Here is a 22337-nt window from a genome sequence, read left to right on the forward strand (position 1 = left end):
CACTCCTAAGCACACTTACAAGGGAGTAAGTCCCTAGGGACTTAATTAGATTTTCTTCTGACGAGACATACTTAGAAATGCATCACACAGAGAAGAATTCAGGATATTTATATAACCAAGACCTGTAGTACTGATGCATTTTATTGAAGACAGCAAAAGCCAACCTGGTTGTCCAAAAATATAACGTTCTTGAAGGCAGCTCATGTACAGGCTGATTCACACATGCATGCACATCACTTGATTTCTCATTGCTTAAACATAAATGGTTTGATGAGTTGTGGTTGATTCTATGGACTGACTCCATGGAAGAGCATTGTGCACTGATGTGATATCAAAATTCTGATGATTGAACTGGATGGCTTGTTCACACATGGAACACCACCACCTGGAACTGTAGATATGAAGCAACGCAGGTGTGAACCAGCACTAAGTGCCAAGTCAGGCCTTTAGGTGGGCATGGAGTTCCAGTTGCATCAAGATTGGGGTGCAGGCACTGTCCCCTCAATCTGTGAAGGGCAATGTGTATAGAAATGTATAATTATCTGATGCCGTCTCCAACCATAATGGTTGATGGGTGCAAAACAAGAATGGTGGAAGCACTGTTTGGGCAGCTGGCCTGTTGCAAGTGGCTGTTGTAATTTGGTGTTCTTTTCCCCAAAGTTGGAATGGCCAAGAAGAACTCACCTTTGAGAGTTTAATCTTACATTATATTTAAAAGTCAAACACTGCTTGCAATAGGAGTTGGATCCAACCTTTGATCTTTATTATGAAAGAGCCTGGACTGATTCCTCGCACCACCACCCCAGGCTCAAATAGTTTTATCTGTTCTCAGAGCAAGGACAGCACATCAGAAACAGCAGGGCGAGCTGGCGTTAGCATGCCAAGATCGTTTGCAGCTGCCCTGCGGGCTCTGCATTTGGGAAATGGAAGAACAGCTCAGTCTCTCTAGTCCTTTGTTCCTTGTCTTTCATTAGAAGGGCGGGAAGTGAGTGGTGCCTTTAATGCAGAGGTGAGAGATGTGTGGCCTGCGCTATAGCATGGGCAACCGTTGGGGTTGATGGTAACTGTAAACTGGAAACATCTAAAGAGCCACTCATTCTCCATCCTTGCTCAACACAAGTATGCCAGAGATGAAATAGAAAACTCTATGTACTTCATGGTGGATTGTTTCATAGAATCATAGAATTAGAAGGGACCACAAGGGTCATATAGTCCAAACCCTTGCAGCTCAGGAATCTTTTGCCCAACGTGGGGCTCGAACCCACAACTGTGAGGTTCTCATGCTTAATATTTGCTTCATACTGGACTGCAATACCTGGTGTTCATATATTCAGCAATGTCTATACCAGGGATAGATAAGCTGTGGTCCTGCAGTTGTCATGGTTATGACTGCTACCACCCCTGGTCATAATGGTTGGCGATTATCCAATCCAACCCCTCATTTATGCCGTCCTCTGGGGTGAGGAATGCTGGTCTACTGGTGGTGTTGTAATTGTGCTATGATGTGATTATGTAGACATGTTGGCCATCTGGGGCACTAACTCTGTGTGGTGCTGATCCATGGAATTGTGGAGTAGCTCAGTTGGTAGAGCATGAAACTCTTAACTTCAGGGTCATGGGTTCGATCCCAACGTTGGGCAAAATATTCCTGCATTGCAGGGGGTTGGACTAGATGCCCCTTGTGATCATCTGCTCCCAACTCTACAATTCTGTGATTCTATCCTGGTGCTGAAATTTGTGCAGTCTTATTGGGAGTTCCTGGGTCATACTATAAGCACCTCCAGACCATGTTAGCTAGATCGCAAACCTGCCAGAAAATCACATCCTGCTCTGTGGAGACCAGTGTTGAAACTTCAGAGTAGAGGTCTTATTACACAGATATAGCAAACTGGGAATCTCAGGAGCCAGGGGGGCTATATCCTTCCTTCCGTTCTTCATTTTTAATAATAATAATTAAAAAATAGAGCCTGGTTTCTCAGAATTATTTCTTTGTTTTTTTAAAACATAATTCACAACTGTGTTTTTAATTGAAACTGCTTTTGGAGTGTTTTTAATTGCAATTGGTTTTAGAATGTTTTAACTGTTTTGTTTTTTTAATTGTCTTATGTTATTATTGTCCTGGGCGCCTCCAGGAAGAAGGGCAGGATATAAATTTAATGAATAAATAATAATAATAAAATGAAGAGAGTGGTATGTTTCCTTGTATAGTTAAGCCCTACTGCCAAGAGCCTTCGCTGTCTGCTCTCCAGTTTTATAACACTGCTCAGTCACTGACTAAATAGTTACTTTTTAGGGGAAAGGTTCTCCCCCCCCCCCCCCGCCATACCATTTTTTCTCCTAGTCAGAGAGCAAACAACTGTATTGTTTGCCAAAGCTTCCCGCTTCCCTAAGGCTGTTTAATGTTTGTTCAGTACAGCTGTGGTGAAGGATGAGTTGAGAATGAACTGCAGCTGCACAGTTTTAATTTCCAACACCCCTTAAACTATACAGCTGTGAAAATATGGTCATGGGTAGTGGGTGGACCCTGTTAAGATATGGAGACTGATTTTAGGTTATTGTATGGGGTGTTAGAGCAGGGGTAGTACCTCTGGTGGGAGACATGTTGTGCTCCTTCTGGGGTAGTTTGTCCACCTTTGGTCTCTACCCTGCACTCATTTCATGACTCCTAGAAGTTGTCAGCATAAAACAGCAGCCAAACTCCAGGAATGGCTTTGACTGGCTGGCTAAACCAGGTGAAGGTAGCCAACGGGCCTCAAACTCTTGGTAAGTTAGGGACTTGCCCTTCATGCATAGACAGGCTCCGGCAGATTGAGCGGATGAGAGCAATAGTGGGTCCAATGGTCAAGAAGGCGGTTTCTGCACATGCTGTAGAGCAGCCTTTCTCAACCTGTGGGTCCCCAGATATTGTTGAACTACAACTCCCATCACCCCTAGCTAGCAAGGCCAGAGTTCAGGGATGATGGGAGTTGTAGTCCAACAACATCTGGGGACTCACAGGTTGAGAACTGCTGCTGTAGAGGGAAGTGAGGGGCAGATGGGGCTTGTCCACCTGGGAAGGTAGCCCATTTAGGAGAAGGAAAACTCTGATCTTAAACCGCCACTGCCTTGTGGGATATCTCCAGGAGAAGAAAAGGCTAAGGAGTAAATCCTACACAAGTCTGGAGTCCCTAAGGCAGTTGGATGGCGCCTTGTATGCCTCCTTCCTATGGTCTGAAGCTCAACATCAAAAAAACGAAGATCATGGCCACTGGCCCCATCACCTCCTGGCAAATAGAAGGGGAAGAAATGGAGGCAGTGAGAGATTTTACTTTCTTGGGCTCCATGATCACTGCAGATGGTGACAGCAGCCACGAAATTAAGAGACGCCTGCTTCTTGGGAGGAAAGCAATGACATACCTAGACAGCATCTTAAAAAGTAGAAACATCACCTTGCCAACAATGGTCCGTATAGTAAAAGCTATGGTTTTCCCAGTAGTGATGTATGGAAGTGAGAGCTGGACCATCAAGAAGGCTGATCGCCAAAGAATTGATGCTTTTGAATTATGGTGCTGGAGGAGACTCTTGAGAGTCCCATGGACTGCAAGAAGATCAAACCTATCCATTCTTAAGGAAATCAGCCCTGAGTGCCTCCTTCCGGAAACTCCTGCAGCCAAACTGGTGCCAAGCATATTGCTGTGCTTTCCTTTGGACCAAGCTAGGCCGAGTGAGAGGGTTTTGTCATCTGGGCAGCCCAGGACCTCCATATACACTGCCCAGGCTTGCACCCCGGGAAGGTCACTTTGGTGCTGCTAACACAGCGGTTTGAATTCGCTCCCAGAGGCGCACTGTCGAGACTGATGCAAACAATAGGAGGCTGAAAAGGAAGAGTTTTAGGGTTTTTTTGGAGCTGCACAAGCATACTGTCCTGGGCTGCCTTTGGGGTGCTCAGAAATGACATCTGGCCATGCCAGCCTTCCTAAAGCAAAGGCACGGACACTGAGGTCCAGCGCCGAGGGCCTTCTGGCGGTTCCCTCACTGCGAGAAGCCAAGTTACAGGGAACCAGACAGAGGGCCTTCTCGGTAGTGGCGCCCGCCCTGTGGAAAGCCCTCCCATCAGATGTCAAAGAGAAAAATAACTGCCAGACTTTTAGAAGACATCTAAAGGCAGCCCTGTTTAGGGAAGCTTTTAATGTTTAATAGGTTATTGTATTTTAGTGTTTTGTTGGAAGCCGCCCAGAGTGGCTGGGGTATAAATAAATAAATAAATAAATAAATAAATAAATAAATAAATAAATTTGTGCTTAGAATTTTGCACTTTCTGCTTCGTGGATTAAAAGCATATCCTTCCCGGGAATCGGTGTATCACTGTCACACTTTCCTCCCTGACAATTGCCACATGGCAAGTTGCTTGAAAGGTTTGTGGATCAAAACTCCACCTCTTCTGCCCTTTGGTGCAGCTGTATTGAAAATGGGGGGAGGAGGATAAACAGGAACGCATTGTCACATAGCAGGGAGGGCCTTATCGGCCGGTGTCTCTTCCATGCTGCTGCGGCACTTTTCAGTAATCCAATCTGGGGGTTGGGGGAAGGGTGATTGAGAGCTGAGTTCTAATCTTGCATTAGTCACCGCTTTGCTCTGGAAAGAGCTCTCTGCATTTTCTTATATTTTTTATTTATCTATTAAATTTCTAAACTACCCTTCATCAAGAAGGGGATACAAGCGGGGTATTCAGTAAGGCATCTTGTTGCGGGGAGGGCATTGCAGACCATGAATGGTCTGCAGACACTGCAGTAGTTTTAACAAACACTGTTCCGTAGCAGCAATCCTTCTGCTGGTTTGGGTTTAGGGCCAAATTTGATGTTACCCAGGGAAATCCATCATCGGATTTCCTGCTTCCCTCCTCTCCCAAGGTAAAAGAAGCCATGGGCCCCCGAATCAGATTGGGACTATTGCTTTGGAGCAGAGAAGGTCTATCCTTTCTCCTACACTGCAAATTGCCCTACCCACTTCAAGCTGGTATTTGCCCTGCAGAGCAAAACATATATGTGTGAAACTAGAATATTGAGGGGTCCCTTCAAGGGGTTCAGCTTCTTAAGGAAGACTGGACCTTCAGAGAGAGCATACCTTTTAAGGCTTAAACTGGTCTGGAAATGAACAGAGACCAGACCAGGATATACAAAAGCAAAGCGGCTATAAGCCTGATCTTTATTAACTGTTGCAACAGGGTGCTCACTGCCACAGACAGGAAGCAGGAGGGACCCAGGACAAAGGTGTGCAAGCGCTTAAGTAGACTTCTGAACTGCCCACCCTGGAGCCCAAGACCGCCCCTCCATACATCATATGTACATCAGAGAAGGGGCGGTCTACAACAGAAATCTGAGTGCGTTGTTTTTATCCTGTCTGCCAGGTTACCTAACTGGATTACCTGGGCATCCTGGCCGCTCGTTTGTTATGATAACTACTCAGTTCCCAAATCCAGGTCACAGGCTCACCCTATTCATAACTTCAATGTGCCCTTGATTCAGGATTTGTGAGCAAAGAGACAATGGGGAGGCTCCCCATTTCCTTCGACCTTGTAGAGAAATGTTTGAGGTCATTTGGGAGAGACAAAATGGTTTCAGGACTTTTTTCTGTGGGGTTTCAGACATGTGGTTTATACATTTATTTTATAAAGTTCTTATAACAGCTACCTACATGATAACCGCATGTTTTGGCCCGGAGGCAAAGAGCACTACTCTCTCTCTGTGTGTTTCAGTTGTGGAAACAACTGTAGAAGAAAGTGACCCCATCCGGCCCATCAAATGAATCTCCCTGTCACCATTTTTAACACCTTTGCTATTTCCCCAAAACAGCAGGAACTATTCTATTTATGAATCTCCTGCATCACACCTTGTTTGGCTCTCTGTGTACAGTTTGAATAGAAATTAGAAATACAGTGGTACCTCAGGTTACATACTCTTTAGGTTACAGACTCCGCTAACTCAGAAATAATACCTCGGGTTAAGAACTTTGCTTCAGGATGAGAACAGAAATCATGCTCTGGCAGCACGGCAGCAGTAGGAGGCCCCATTAGCTAAAGTGGTGCTTCTGGTTAAGAACAGTTTCAGGCTAAGAACAGACCTCTGGAACGAATTAAGTATGTAACCAGAGGTACCACTGTACAGAATTACAGGTGCCTCTGTGGAATAGTTACGTGTGGCCTTGAACTACGGTGTGTGGTGGATGACAGGGGTTTGTGGGGGAATGTACTTGCATTACTTAAGGGCAGATTATTGACAAAAAGTAAAGTTTGGAAACACTTGGTTTAGAATTCAAGATCTGGTTTAAGCTCTGTAATCAATCCCCTGCTTCATCTTCCTTAATATTGCTGCTGTGGCTGTGTGGGTGTTGTTGGGCTACACAGCCCTATATTGGGTAAGAACAAAGCAACATAAACAAGGAAGTGGTTTGTTTTGCTTTAAGAATTAACAAATCCTGCTAATCCATTCCTTTTGTTGTTTCTAGTTGATGACCAGCCACAGTATCTCTGCTGTGTGCTGTTGCCATCTGCGGTGGTGCCAGTGTAAACGGAGGGAAGAAGATGGTGTTCTGGACACAGCTTGGTTTGCTGCTATGGAAAAATTTCACCTATAGGAGAAGGCAAACGGTAAGATCATACTATTGCTTGGTTTTCACAAAGTAGGTAAGGGTACTGATTGCTTGGTTCCCAATACAGGGCCTTCTTATAAAACCATTTTTTATGTTTTTGTGCCAAACAGTAAACACAGACTGGTTACTCACATGTGCAAATCTCCCATTAATCTGGGTAGTCTTTTCGATAAAAACAGCTACAGGATTTGTATAGTGGCTTTGATGTTCTATTGATCTGAAGATAAGAAATCGGTTAGTTGGTTCTTATGATGCCCTGAAGAAGTCATGGAAAGGCTTTTTGATCTCTTGGAGGTTCTCGTTAACAGAAGAAGTGTAATGTTTGGTGATCCTTCCTCCATAAGGCTACCACCTCCCACACCGTTGCAGAGAATATGGAGCAATTTCTTTTGGACATGGGGGGTGGGGGATTCCATGAAAAATGCCCCCTCTCCTCTGCTAGTTGGTGCCTAATCAGAGAACAGGGCAGGCTTATGCTGCTTTTATTTACAATGCTGCCACCAAAAACTTCGTAGAGAGATGTCTTAATTAAAAAAAAATAGGTGCACACCCAGCAAAGACATTGTATGACGAGGTACATATATTGTGTAAAATCAGTTGACTCTTCCCATTAGTGGATCAATCTAGGTAAACCTGGGGGAATCCCCGTTTCTCTGGCTGCTGCTTCGGCCTCAGCATTTGGAAGCTGAACCACATTACACACATATACACCTCAGGATACCTTTGGGTCAAAGCATGTGTGTCCTCAGGCTGAAGAAACTGTAGATTAAGGAGCAGATGCTGTGATCACCTGAGCTTTCCCACCCTGCAGGTTAGCAGGACACTCAATGCTGACTCCTCTCATGGACAATGCTTGATAATTCCTTAATTCTTACAAGAACTCAGCAGAGGTACCCAGTGGGGTAGCGTTGCCGTAGAACCAAAAGAACAATAAGAGCTTACGCAAAGAGTTTACATTATGTTAAATTTATCAGTGGGGGAAAGATAGTGTCATCACCAGTTGCAGCTGTTGAGAATGAGTTTATTTTATAAGCCTTTTCTTCTCTCTGTGCTCAGGGGGGTCTATGCAGCTCTGAATACCACTTCATGCCTCAAACAATGTGGGCATTAGCATACCAGAGCTTCTGCCGCAATACATTTGTGAGATTTTAAGGTGCCACTGGTCTTGACTTTTGCTTGCTTGCTTGCTTGCTTGAGCTATTCCTTGTGTTCAAATTGCAAGGACAGGGACTGTACCTTTAAACCCTGCATAGCTACCTGTTTGGAACTCATCCCAAAGAGGGAGGAACTCTACCAGTATATAATTTACACCAGGTGTTGGGAGCCTTTGGCACTTCAGATGTGGCTGAATAACAGCTCCCACCACCCCTGGCCGTTGGTTGTGCTTGCTGAGGCTGATGGGAGTTGTAGTTCATCAACATCTGGAGGGCCAAAGGCACCACACCTGCTTATGAATAGTGAGGTCACCAACGCTTGCATATGCATCATGCCCATACAGAGATGACACTGATACTGTCTGTGAGCGAGACTACCATCTTTGATAATTTTCCTGGCGGTTGGGGATTAACAGGGGTGGCAAGAGCTTTGGCCAACCAAAAAATAATTGTATAGGTGTCCCGCTACTTATACTAGGGTTGTCATATTTCAAAAAGTTGAGTTGTTGGGTTTTTTTGCAACATCTCTCCCCCCCCCCATCAAGTTTTTTAGCAGTTTTTTAGGAAATCCAGGCACTTTGACTAATTTTCAAATATTCCACCCAAACGCCGTTTTTGGCAGACGAATCCCGGCTATGTCTGGGAAATTCTGGACTTATGGCAGCCCTAACTTACGCACAACGGACTCCCGCACGAAGCACCAGGAAATAAATAATTTCGTACGAACCTTGAAATGCCGAGAGAGAGCTTGTGAGTCCTCATGGCTCATGAGGAGACCCTCCCCGGAACCCAAAAAGGACTTCAGCGAGGGCGGAAGAAGCTTTGAAGAGACCGAAGACGCAGCAGGGCTTTGTTTAGGCTGCTCGGCCTCCCCACCTAACAGCTGATGCGTGTGGTAGCACAGCAGCCGAAGCTGCTTTTCTGCACATCCTTCAGCCTCCAGCCGGCTCCAGAGCTTCAATTCTAGTTGTGGGTATTTTTGGATGCAATGTTTTTTGGTCTGGATTGGAGAGAGAGCAGCAGAGAGCGTGTTTAAAGAGTGTTTAGAGGGTGCTCCCCACTTAACAGATTTTGCTTATGCATGCGGGGCCCAAAACGTAACTCCCCTTGTAAGTGAGGGGACGCCTATATCAGCAGTCCCCTGGTGGATTGCAGTCAATATCCTGCCCCTTGCTACATCTAGCACGGTTTGCATCAGCTTCGTAGATAGCTGGCTGCTTTCAAATGCATAAATGAAGAGGAAGAGATGCTGAACAAGGAGGCGAGTGCCTGTGTATTTGCTCAGCTCTTGCCCCTGAAGTTACTTTTTCCTCCCACAGGGTTCAGCCAGGATATACTTTGTCCTGGCTGCCTTCCAGCAGCACAAATGTAACTCTTGCTCTGCACACGTCAAGCTGAGCTTTGTACCCGGCTTTCGCAATGCTTATTTCAGCTGCCGCTGCTGCTGCTGCTTGGAAAACTGGCGGAGAAGGGAAATGCAGCCCAAGCTATTTACGGGACGAGCTCTTGTGGGAAAAGAATCTTTCACCAAAAAGGAAAAGAAACCCATCCACTCCCCCTGTAAGGTTGAAGCACACATCTGTTTAGGTGTGTATAAAGTGAGCTATCCCAAACTGCAACATCGTTAGTTGCAGAAGAATTGGAATTTTAGCATTTATATAGAAAATATTAATTTAAATATATTGCAAATATGAATTAATGTTTGTAGAATCCTTGTAAGGGAGGCCAGCATTATTGCCTCCTTAATGTAGATACAAGTAGTATGAGGAGTTCAAATAAAAGATGATTGCTCAAGATTACTTACTGAGATGGTATGTACACTCTGAGCCATTGAACTGCACCTTCACAGCAGATACCTAGCCTGGCTAGGTGTTTTCATTTCTCCCCTTTTAAAGACTCTAACCAATTTTCTGAAAAGAACAGCAATAAGCATTTTTCTCTCTCAATTCCGATAGAATCTTTTTTTTGTGGGGGGGGGGAGATGCAGCAAAACAGAGTATTTCATAAGGAACAACAGGATTGATATACAGTGGTGCCTCGCAAGGCGAAATTAATCCGTTCCGTGAGGCTCTTCGTATAGCGGTTTTTTCGTCTTGCGAAGCAAGCCCATTGACAGCTTAGCGGATTAGCGCTATTAGCGGTTTACCGGCTTTTAGCGGATCAGCTGATAAGCGGCTTAGGGCTTAGGAAAAGGGGGGGGGGGAGGGAAAAAACCCCGCAGGAACTCGCAAGACATTTTCGTCTTGCGAAGCAAGCCCATAGGGAAATTCATTTTGCGAAGCGCCTCCAAAACGGAAAACCCTTTCGTCTAGCGGGTTTTCCATCTTGCGAGGCGTTCGTCTTGTGGGGCACCACTGTACATCTGTGGCTATTGTTGTGTGTATACCACTTCCCAAACCAGCAGTTGGATGGCACTAGATTTAGAGTACAGTGGTACCTTGGTTGTCAAACGCCTTAGTTGTCAAATGAATCAGCTCCTGAATGTTGCAAGCCTGGGAGTGAGTGTTCCAGTTTGCAAACATTTTTTGGAAGCCAAACGTCCAATGCAGCTTCAGCAGCTTCTGATTGAGTGCAGGAAGCTCCTGCAGCCAATCGGAGGCAATTCAAGAACCAAGGTACCACTGCAAACTCGAAAAAAGTCTTTCCTTTAACTTTCCTTGTGGCACACTCCATAGAAAAGGTTGTCTGCAAGTGACATAATACTTCAAGGGATTTAAGACAGACTCTCCAGGTTCAGATTCCAGATTTGGGGGAGATGGGCCAATTTTGGGCCACCTAAAATGGTCCAAAAGGATATCGAATTTGAATTCACCAGCCTTCAGTTTTTATATGCCTAGTTGTCAAATGAATCAGCTCCTGAATGTTGCAAGCCTGGGAGCGAGTGATTCAGTTTGTGAAAGTTCTTTGCGAACGTTTTGCGAATCTTACCATTCTACTTGTTTTATGTTGCGTTCTTATTTTAATGATACTGTTTTTTGTTTTGCTGATATACACTGCTTAGATATATAAAGAAATATTAAGCGGTTTGCAAATGCTGCTATTATTATTATTATTGTTGTTGTTGTTGTTGTTGTTGTTGTTGTTGTTGCCTCCCAGCTTGACCACACCTCTCCTAGTGCAAGTTGGGCTCTTCCCCAACCACTTGAATGATCCCTCTTTCCCTAACTGACCACGTGGGTGATTCTTTGAGGTTGGTAGTGAGGAGGACCCAACATCAGCCACACGAACATCTCAACCTTACAGTTTTAATCTGGGAAGCATATGGATTAACCTCTGAACATCCACCAGGCATCTGAGCCATTAGTCCAGCTTTTCCAGACTAATTTTGTATTGGACCAAGATAGGTCCATCTACCATTAGCTTTGGCTGTGATTTTTTTTTAACAGACAGCATGAATCTGCATTATATTTAAGCACTGTTAAGTTTCACTGCTGTGGGAGCAAGGAATGCTACCACATTAAAGTCATTTTATTATTTATGCATTTGTTATCATTGTATCTCCCCTTTTTCACATGGAGATCTAGGTGTGAGAACTGCTAGGTTTGATAGATAGACAGACGATAGATAGATAGATAGATAGATAGATAGATAGATAGATAGATATAGATCACACTGAGTATTTGGGTATCTGATTTTCAGATAAGAAAAGGTTTAGAAAAGGGAAATAAAAGATCCCCAGAAGTAAAATATAGTCAAACCTTGGTTGTCAACTGTAATCCGTTCCAGAAGCCCATTCGGCTTCCGAAATGTTGGCAACCAAGGCATGGCTTCTGATTGGTTGCAGGAGCTTCCTGCCCTCAAACGGAAGCCTCATTGGACATTTGGCTTCCAAAGAACATTGAAAAAACAGAGCATTTGCTTTCAGGTTTTCAGTGCTTGGGAGCCGAAACATTCCCAAACGGAGGAGTTCGGGAGCAGAGGTTTGACTGTAACAAAAAGAGAGGTCTAGCTTGCTATGACATGACACATCTATTAAAGGCACCTGAGCTCTGCCTTTTGCTGCCCGCTCACCCCGCCATAGAGCCTCCCATCCGAATGCTGGCCAGACCAGACTTGCTTAGCTTCAGCAAAATTTTCTGTACCTTGTGACTTCAGGCCATGCTGTAGAAATTGCTCTGTTAGTCCTACCGTGTTTGGGGGAAGGTGTAGGATTTATTTACAGTTTAGATTTAGCCACGTTACAGTAACACCCCCAGTCCTTCTTCATGCCTTGGCCCTATGTTAAATGTCAGTTGCCTAATTTTAGATACATGTTGATGCCGCTACGAATGCTCTAAACAGCACTCCTGCACTGACATGTAAAACATTATATATATGACAGTTGGCAGTGACTGTGTGGATAAGTATATTGTTTCGCTCTCCCGACTGTTTTCCAAGTGGTGCGAAGTTCCAGGACTGCAGTGACCTTACTCAGGTTTGGTTCATTGGAGGCTTCTTAGAATTTTGTGATTTCTGTGCCTATTTACATATATACACATTGACCAAAGGAGGAGTCACACCTTCAATTCTCCAACAGGCACCCAAAGTCCACTGCTCCTGCGTCAGGTTTCTGCTCCAGGGAGACAGCACCCCAAAAACACATTCCAACTTAGGTTACAGTTTACCCCGTCGTTTGCTTCACAGATTACACCATCCTTGGTCCCCAACAATTTCCTAGCCATTGTTGGCCCATTTACCTGCAGTTTTCCCAGCAAAGGAGATTTTTTTGACAACTTTCCTTTGATTATTAAGTCAGCTTCCAGCACTAACTGATAGTTCCATTGAACGTCCCTTGTCTAAGCCACCAATCCCACAACACTATGAAGTATTTCCCTGGAGGTTTATGGATTTATTTATTTTTTTCTGGGGCAACTGTATTTTTGTGAGAAAATAACCACATATGCTGTGGTGGGTTGAAAAGCTTGTGGATATGATCAGAGAAAACACTATGTAATTTTTATCCTGTGTTTTCATGAGATACGTGAATTCCAAAAAGCAGCCCGTGCATCAGTGGCCCATTGACGAAGTTTTTATGAAACACTGAAATGTGGTATCTTCAGAAGTGTTATTACGCTGACATAAAGACACAACTCTAATACTGCTTGTGAAGGACTTAACCACATTGTCCTCAGTTTCCTATTGATACCAAATGTGGATGATTAATATTTTGTTTCTTCTTTCCTCTTTTCTCTTCTAGTTCCAGCTGCTGATTGAAATCATTTGGCCTTTACTTATCTTCTTTATATTGATCTCTGTACGGCTATCGTTTCCACCCTATGAACAACATGAATGTAAGTATGGAACATGCATATGCTTTGCTTTATGTGATGTGCTTTGGTGATGATGAGAAAGAAGGAAGGAAGGAAGGAAGGAAGGAAAGAAAGAAAGAAAGAAAGAAAGAAAGAAAGAAAGAAAGAAAGAAAGAAAGAAAGATTGCCTTCATCCTCTCCCTTCTCCTGCACACATGTTTGGCATCTATAGCACAGATGGACCTAAGGTAGCATGGAAGAGAAACACCTTTGCTGTGCATTATGGCAAAAACAAGCAAACAAAAGTGGTAGTACAAAGCTAAGCTTGATAACTTGCAGAGGATACTCGGTCAAACCGGTAGAAAGACACCAAGGATAAATGCAACTAAACTGCCATATAACCGTGGCTTTCCGGGTGATTAACAACCCACCATGTTTCTTCCTGTGCCAATGGGTCAACAAATACCAGTTGTTTTAACAATATTGATATTACTATTTGCCTTCTGAGAAAAGAAGATACTCTTCATTTTATGCATTAAGTGCAGTTCAGTTACATCAAACATTTTGCCAGGTCATGAACACACGCAGGTGTACCTTCCTCCCCCTATACCAAGATCTGGGGCTGATCAGAGAAACCTTGATTGCAGGTGACTGTGACCTCTTTAGGTCTGCTTATGAATTTAAGGGACAGAACTGTTATCTAATGTTCCAACGTTCTTTGGTGTTTTTTCAACATGAGCTTTGGATAGCTTACCACATAATATTGCAACAGCAGCCGAGCTGTAGGTGCGTAGCTTTTTAAACCACTGGATATTTTAAATATGGCTCGGTTAACGATTTTTAAAGTGATTCGACAATGGGAATTTTTTCGGGCATCAATTCTAGACACACCTATCTGGGAGTGAGTAGTTTTAAGGAAAATTGAAAGAGATCATTCCCCAAGGTATACAAGCACATTTTGTGTGTCCACTGTAATCGCTGTTCAAAAAAATTCTGAAGGTTTTTGAAAGTTCTCTGGGTATTTTCCTGTTGTTGTTTGCTAGCTGTAAACTCTTTGCATACATTAGAAACCTCTGTGATAGAGAGATGCATCTTCTCTCATGGTGGACACGGAATAATATTTTTTTGAGGGGTGGAGACACACTGAGGACAAAGGTTTTTCAAAAGGAGGGAAAGCAACTTGATGGCCTAATATGTACATTCCTAAGTTTTGTCCTTGTGTTTCAGGTCATTTTCCAAACAAGGCCATGCCTTCAGCTGGAACGTTGCCATGGGTCCAAGGGATTATTTGCAATGCCAACAATCCCTGCTTCCGCTACCCAACTCCTGGAGAGTCACCGGGCATTGTTGGAAATTTTAACAAATCTATGTGAGTACCATATCTTCCTTTATGAATCTCTGGCCCAGGGAGTAGTGAAGGGACAAGTATGAAGAACGGAACGGAGGCAAAACGGCTTTGCACTGGTCTGCATTATAAAAGCTGCTGGCTGTTCTTTTTTTTTGGCACCCCTGCAAGAAGCCTTTGTAGAAAAGTACACTTGGTTCTGAGATAGTGGCTGTGCTTGGCAGGGTGAATGTTGGGGCGGAACATACAGGGCAGTGAATCGGGAAAAGTTTCATCCAGGGCAAAACTTTGCAGGTAGGAAGCAGTAGGAAAAGTGGATTAAAGGGGAGGGCAAAACTGCAGCTCTTTAGGACCTTAAGGTAAAGGTAAAGGGACCCCTGACCGTTAGGTCCAGTCATGGCCGACTCTGGGGTTGCGGCGCTCATCTCGCTTTATTGGCCGAGGGAGCCGGCGTACAGCTTCCGGGTCACGTGGCCAGCATGACTAAGCCGCTTCTGGCGAACCAGAGCAGTGCACGGAAACCTTAGCAGTTCCTATAATTCTGACCTCACTCATTAGATAAGATCACCGACATGGAGAAGCAGCTAGGCTTGCTCAGCACGCAGAAATCACTTGGAAGGGTACCTGCACAGTTTGCGTCATAACTTTCTTTCTATGATGGCTAGAGATGTACATTTTTAAAATGAAAGCTGAGAGTGTGGGGGCACCAATGAAGGCCTTCATGGCAATCCTGAGTTATTCAAGTACATTTTTGACTAGTACAAATGAGGATGGTCCTGTTTCTCGCTTGATCCTGTTGGGATCAGATAACTCTGCTCTGTCTTAGCATGCTTATTGCATCTGAGGAGCGAATGACCAGCTGCTCTTTGCTCTGGAACTGTGACCAACCTCTCTAATCACGTGTCCAAGTTGCAACACCTTCTGAGGCCCTGATCCCAAGAGGAAATGGGAAGCATGTTGTCACACCTGGAGTTTTTGATGTAAAAGAATAAAGCATTTATATGAGCAGCTGGTCAGAAAAATACCAAAATTTCATTGGCGAAGGGAGAAAACGCAAATGGCACATCCAGCCACTAATTCACATGGGACACAAACCTGTTGGAACGAGCGCTCACAAAACATGGTGGTGCTCTTCCCCAACCCTCATTTGTTTTAGTGGAACTTGCAAGACAGATCCATGAGTCTTATTTCCCCACTTTCAATTGTAAACGGGAATGTGCAATACAAAGAACAGAATTTGGAGTCAAGCAATCTATCCTTCTTTCCCCCTCTTATATTATCCTATCTTCCTTAGCGTTTCCCGCCTGTTCTCTGATGCCAAACGATTGCTACTGTATAGCCAGAAAGACACCAGCATTAAGGATGCACAGAAAGTCGCAGGGAAACTGCAGAAAGTTGGGAAGACTATTTCAGGTAAATGAACAAAGGATGTGCTGTACAATTGGTGTTGCGTCAATAATCCAGAAGATGGAAAAGGCTCACTGATGCTTAAATTTGCACTGGGTAACTTTGTAAGTGGGGCCCCAACCATACCACAACAAGTAGTTCACCCCCATCTGTCCTCACCCCATGGCTGGACCCCTGTGTTTACCTGAAAAGTAAAGGCAATTTTCAGGTAAAAAAATATAACTGAATCAGAAGCCAGAATTTAAAATATAGCTGCAATCCTGTGCATGCTTAGTTGAAAATCAACTCATCAAAATCGATAAAAGATCTGTTTTCAGAGAAAGTATGTTTAATGCTTGCATCCTAATGTGAAATATGATGCATTATTTCTTTCAGAGAGCCCCTTCATCCTCCCAAATGTGCCTGGTTTCTTGTGTGTCAGCACCTCTATTTCAGTACTTTCCCCCATCCTCAGCACTCTGTGGTTTATGTGTTTGTGGAGCCTTATGTATACTTATACATATACTGTATTTTTTGCCCCATAAGACGCATCAGACCATAAGACGCACCTAGTTTTTGGAGGAAGAAAACAAGAAAAAATATATTCTGAATCCCAGAAGCCAGGACAGCCAGCGGGATTGCAGCGCAGCGACCCTGCTAGCTGTCCTGGCTTATGGAATAGCCGTGCGCAGCCTCTCCCGGGCAGGGGATGAAGGCTCCCCTTGCCCGGGAGAGGCTGCGCACGGCTAAGCAAGAAGCCAGGACAGCCAGCGGGATCCCGCTTGTTGTCCTGGCTTCAGCGAAAGCAATGCAAAGCCTCCAGAGCACAGCGGGAGCTCCTGCTGCGCTCCGGAGGCTTTGCATTGCTTTCGCTGAATCAATGGAGCCTGCATTCACTCCATAAGACGTACATACATTTCCCCTTACTTTTTAGCAGGGGAAAAGTACGTCTTATAGAGCAAAAAATACGGTGCATATATATATATATGCATATTCTTATTTACTTACTTACTTACTGCTTATATAGCAGACATAGGGTGTGACGTGCTATGAAGGGATCAGATATATGTGGCAAAATAAACTTTCAGCCCCAGGACCATTCTTTTGACCCTTCTGAGAAGATAGGCTTGAATCATGCATTAGGTCCCCTCTCTTTTACCTTCTTGTTTCTGATACAGGAACTGGGCTGGGAGAAGTAGTGGCTACTGTCATATGTAAGCAAGGTGGAAGAGGAGGTTCCCTATCGTGGTTGTTAAACCATCACCCTCAAACCCTGTGCTTTATATGTGAATGGGGAAAACACCTGAAGGATAAATATGTCTGCCCTCGCTACGTTTCTTCTCTGCCCTGATGCTCCATTTCTTCACCCTCCCCTCTCATCTTCTCCAGTGCAAGAGTTCTTTCGCATTTCTCGTAGTTTTTATTCAGACTTTAAAGGGAGTATGATTTCTTTGTAATGCAAAACCACACTCCTTGGAAAGCTGCAAGGGAAATTCATTGAAGAAGATGCCTGGGCTGTAGCATCTGTGTGCGTTTTTTTGAATATTTTGCCCGTGCTTGGTTGGTTCAGGTTTTATGAGGATGGTGCTTGTAATCTGCTAGCTCATGTTGATGATGGTTGTAAAGAAGTGAGTAAGGTATCCAGTCAGAGTGCAAATCCTGTAGGTTGGCAGAAAACACCTAGTGATTTTGGCAGCTAATGCCATAAAAGCATATAAGTTTGATTAAAGGGAGCAAAAAGACCTGAGGTAATTACTTGTTGCAGGATTAAATGAGCAATGAGTATCTCTGAGCTTAAATTTTATTGTTAACTCTATTTGTAATTATCCATCTATATAAAACAGTGATATGTATAAAAACAATTTAAAAAAATTACAGCAATGCAGTTTAAAACCACAGTACACACATAATATCAGCTGAAATCCAATTAAGATGAGAATCCCACTTAGACCTGTTAAATATGTTGAAATGAGCTCTCCCTAACCTGCTGAGGTATGAAATGTATACGAAGTTTCCAAATTCACATCTTTCAGAGCTTTTTTTTTCATTTTAAGTATGAGTGCTAGGAACAGATGGGGAAGATGTTCAATAGAGAAGAGAGTAGCCAGCACTACTGAAATGTTAGTCAACAGATTATTTATTGGAATGTTGACTAATAATAATAATAAATTTTATTACAGTGGTGCCTCGCAAGACGAAAAGAATCCGTTCCGCGATTCTCTTCGTATAGCGGTTTTTCCGTCTTGCGAAGCAAGCCCATTGACAGCTTAGCGGATTAGCGCTATTAGCGGTTTAGCGGCTTTTAGCGATCAGCTGTTAAGTGGCTTATCAGCTGATAAGCAGCTTAGGGCTTAGGAAAAGGGGGGGGGGGAAGGGGAAAAACCCTTTTCGTCTTGCAAACATTTTCGTCTTGCAAAGCAAGCCCATAGGGAAATTCATTTTGCGAAGCGCCTCCAAAACGGAAAACCCTTTCGTCTAGCGGGTTTTCCATCTTGTGAGGCGTTCGTCTTGCGGGGCACCACTGTATTTGTTCCACGCCCACCTGACAGGGTTGCCTCAGCCACTCTTGAGTGGCTTCCAGCATATACAAAAACATAATAAAACATGGTGTGCATGTGTTTGAGAGTAATATAAAGGGCTCAAAGTGAGTATGGAAAGGATGATTAGCAGGCCCAATCTGATTGTTTCCCTGTTTAAAAAGAAAAGCGGGGTGATACCTTGTCTCACTTTGAGCATTGGTGGGATGTGAAGTAGTGTGTGTGCATGGTTAGCATGTGTCGGAAACACATGTATTTTGTGTGTGCGTGCATACAACAAAAGATACTGCACTTCAGAGAACAAGCATGCGCCTCCTCTGGTTCTGCAATAGAGCTGACGTTTCCTGAAAGTCTTCTACAGATGGAAAACACTGACAAGAGTTGAGCAAAATATTAATAAACAGCACTATGCATTTCAAGTGTACAAGGCACTTCATAAAAGTGATCTCAGTAATCCTGGCGGCAGGCCATTGCTGTTCCATCGATATTGCAGATTGACGGCTGGGCAGGGGCCGAGCTGAGGCTGAGGAAACAGTGACTTTGCTAAGGCCACACAGTAAGCGCATGGCCAATGCGAACTGTGAACTGTCAGCATTTTGCAGCTCACACTCTTCTTAACCAATACCCTGGGGTGCTGGAGAAAGGAATGGCAACAGCAGCTTCTCTCTCAAAAGTGAAATGTATGGTGTTAATGCTAATAAAACGAAAGCTAGCGAATTGATTGGATAAACAAGGCCTGGGGCAAGCACATGTTTGTTTTATAAGGCAACTTGAGAATGTGCAGTCGAATGTGTATACTTTTTTTTTTTTTAAAAAAAGGAACATTGTGCACTGCAATTCAGAATGTTTGTATGACAGACACCATATTGTTGGTGTGAGCTGTGGTGAACAAAAGGGTGCTTGTTCTTTATGTTACACTCACACAGTCTCCAGGAAAATTAGTCAGAAGCTGTTGTAGCAATGACCTATAGCTTCAGGGTTCTGTTGCCAGCAAATGGAAAAGAAAGACCACGCACAGAAATGAAAAGCACCTTTCAGGATTAGATGACCATTATTTCTAAAGAATAAGGGGAGTCCTTGAAAACTTGCATGCTACTTCAGGTTTTCAGTTTCCCGAAGTAGTAGGAAATCTGAGGGCACCTTTTTACAGAGTGCCTTTCCTCATGATGAGACAGTACAGTGGTACTTCGGGTTACATACGCTTCATGTTACATACGCTTCAGGTTACAGACTCTGCTAACTTTGCTTCGGGATGAGAACAGAAATTGCACTGCCACAGTGCGGCGGCAGCGGGAGGACCCATTAGCTAAAGTGGTGCTTCAGGTTAAGAACAGTTTCAGGTTAAGAACGGACCTCCGGAACGAATTAAGTACTTAACCCGAGGTACCACTGTACTTAACAATGCTTTTGTAATATCTGTTTGTTTACGATGGGCAGTTACCAACATTGAATCAGTGTTGGCCCCCCAAAAGCAACTGCAGACCCATGCAGCTCCCCCGGGGCTGCAAAACTCAGGCATTTTTCTTTGGCTAGATATGAATGGCAAAAATATTTCCTTTATCCCCCACACTGGCAGGTGGGGTATGATCCAGACTCCAATGGCTTTGAGATGTCACCAGGAACCATAAAGCCATATTAAGCCCCCGGGGCTGCAAAACTCAGGCATTTTTTTCTTTGGCTAGATATGAATGGCAAAAATATTTCCTTTATCCCCCACACTGGCAGGTGGGGTATGATCCAGACTCCAATGGCTTTGAGATGTCACCAGGAACCATAAAGCCATATTAAGCCTTCTCTCCTGCAGCTATCACAAACATCTGAGCGGCAGGCTTTTTCTTCACTTTCCGTGTAAGAACAGTGTTTTTTCCATAATTGCATGCTGGATTTTTATTATTTTTATTTTTTTGCATTGCTTCATCTGGCCCACAGTGAGACAAAACAGATGAGAAGTTGCAGGGATAGTACAACTGGGAGGAGAGTAGCAGGAACCGTTCACCCTTCCAAACTATGCCCTCCCACTGCCACATTCCGGCCATTCTGCAGCTGCCATGTTTGCTGCCAGTTCTCTACCTAAAGCTCTCTGGCTTGCCCCATTTGAGCTCAACATAAAATAATATTCTATGCAGAGTCGCATGAAAAGACAATTGAAGAGATATCCCTAGGAATAAATGAGGACAAGGCTACTACTCCCATAACAGAGGCACAAGCACTAATTGATAGAAAGGTGGAGCTGCTAGAGGAATGCTGCCTACTGACTGCTCAAACAGTTCAAAAAATCTTTGAACAATTACAAAACATCTCCAAGAAGCTGGACAACCCAGATGAAAGGAGGCAACTCACTCCCTTTTTGCCATCCTTAACAAGCCCTGGAGATAAACAGAACAAATACAAATTTATGTCTCTAAACCAGCCAAAAACTAGAGGAAGCCCCCCTCACTCAATCAACCTGATACTGAGGCCATGTGAGATTGTTCTCCACATTTTTCCATATAGAGGGCCCCTACCTTATTGGGAGTCACCTTTCTGGGCCAGACATCATCTAAATTTGCTCCTTAGCCTTGAGGGTGGAAGTATTGACTTAAAAGCAGTCAAGAGGCTTACTAACGATGGATATTCCAAAAAAGTACTACTAAGATTTGGTAGCCATAGAATTCCAACCAAACTCTTAAGGGAAAAGGCTCATTTAGCCCAGAAAGGAATTATCCCGCGCCGACACTTTGAAGATATATCACCCAGACCATTGATTGCATCTAAAAGACAGAACAAGATGAACAAGGCCATTCCACCAGAAGCCGACATCTGCCCTACTCCCGTGGAAGAACCCAGTAGATGGGAGAAACCGCAGCCAGCTACCCGGAAAATCACGCAAGAAAAATCCAAGCTCCCAAACCATGCGACTGTAGCATCAAATAACAACCTCGCCCTTGACACAATAGACTGGACAGTCCCAGAAGAAGAAGATCTGCTGAGTAACTTTACCAAGCTACCAGATAAAGAACAAATAAACATACTCAGTAAATTGACGAAACTACAGGCCAGATTGACCGAAATTCACCAACAGGGTCAACAAAATGCAGCAGAAACAACACACAATCAAACTTTACACTTACCAGCTTTTTCCCCAAAATGCATAGTCAAAAAGAGAGCTACTAATGGAACTTTCAAATGTATAGATGCAGAGCTTCAAATCCAGCCGCCTTTAGAATATGAAATGGCAAGGAAAAACTCCAGTAATGAAACCACAAATTCCTGGCTGAGATATCAAATATTAGCTTCAGACGAAATAGGTACCCCTACTTTAAGTACTACAAAGGACCTTAACATTGCCGAACAAAAGATGACCTCCAACAGACCTGACACACTGAGCTCAACACCAAATGAGGCCAAAGAAATGGAAGTAGAGACTAAAAACAGTCCAACTGTCCATAACAGCCCACCAGCCACAGAAATTTCTCAGGAACAAGGAACAGTTAAGGAAGAAAATCAAGAAAGGGAGGAAATTTCAATTTCCCGCACTTTAAAAAAGAATCTAAAAGATCCACCACTATGTTCCCCACCGAAAGCAGCGACAAATGGCTGTATCTGCACAAGACAAAATCCCTCGCTAGACTTAATAACAGAACTAGAATGACTAAATGCTGTCAACCAGCCACCAACTCAAAAACGGACCCTACGCTTGCTGTCCTGGAATATCGCAGGGTGGGGAAACAAAGGCGGAGACCCAGACCTAATGAACTTCTTTAAAGATTTTGAATTAATACTTCTACAAGAAACATGGTCAACTAGAGATATCAAAATCAATGGATTCACCTCCTATACGAAACCCGCATTGAAAACAAATACGAAAGGCCGGCCGAAAGCAGGGTTCTGTTGTATGATCAAAGACAACTTAGGGTTTGAAATCAAGCAACTAGAAGAATGCTTACCACTTGCACAAGCTCTACTTTTAACCCAAAACAAAGATCCCTTGCTACTTGTAAATGTCTATATCCCCCCAACTAAAAACAACAGCAGCAGTGAAAACTGGTCACAACTAACCTCTTATATAGAAAATTTGACC

The 22337-nt window shown here is 43.8% G+C and overlaps 1 protein-coding gene across 1 annotated transcript in view; it reads left to right on the plus strand.

The window, feature by feature from the left end:
• Window positions 1-22337, plus strand: part of ABCA1 (ATP binding cassette subfamily A member 1) — a 119439-nt gene that overhangs the window by 12796 nt on the left and 84306 nt on the right. Inside the window, exons 2-5 of the mRNA XM_081844697.1 lie at window positions 6484-6625; window positions 12958-13051; window positions 14237-14378; window positions 15649-15767. Of these exons, the coding sequence (XP_081700823.1) occupies window positions 6560-6625; window positions 12958-13051; window positions 14237-14378; window positions 15649-15767 (421 nt within the window). The 5' untranslated portion in view covers window positions 6484-6559. The remainder of the gene's footprint in view (window positions 1-6483; window positions 6626-12957; window positions 13052-14236; window positions 14379-15648; window positions 15768-22337) is intronic.

The sequence above is a fragment of the Podarcis erhardii genome (genome assembly GCF_964252035.2).
Source record: "Podarcis erhardii genome assembly, chromosome: 17".
Lineage (NCBI taxonomy): Eukaryota > Metazoa > Chordata > Lepidosauria > Squamata > Lacertidae > Podarcis > Podarcis erhardii.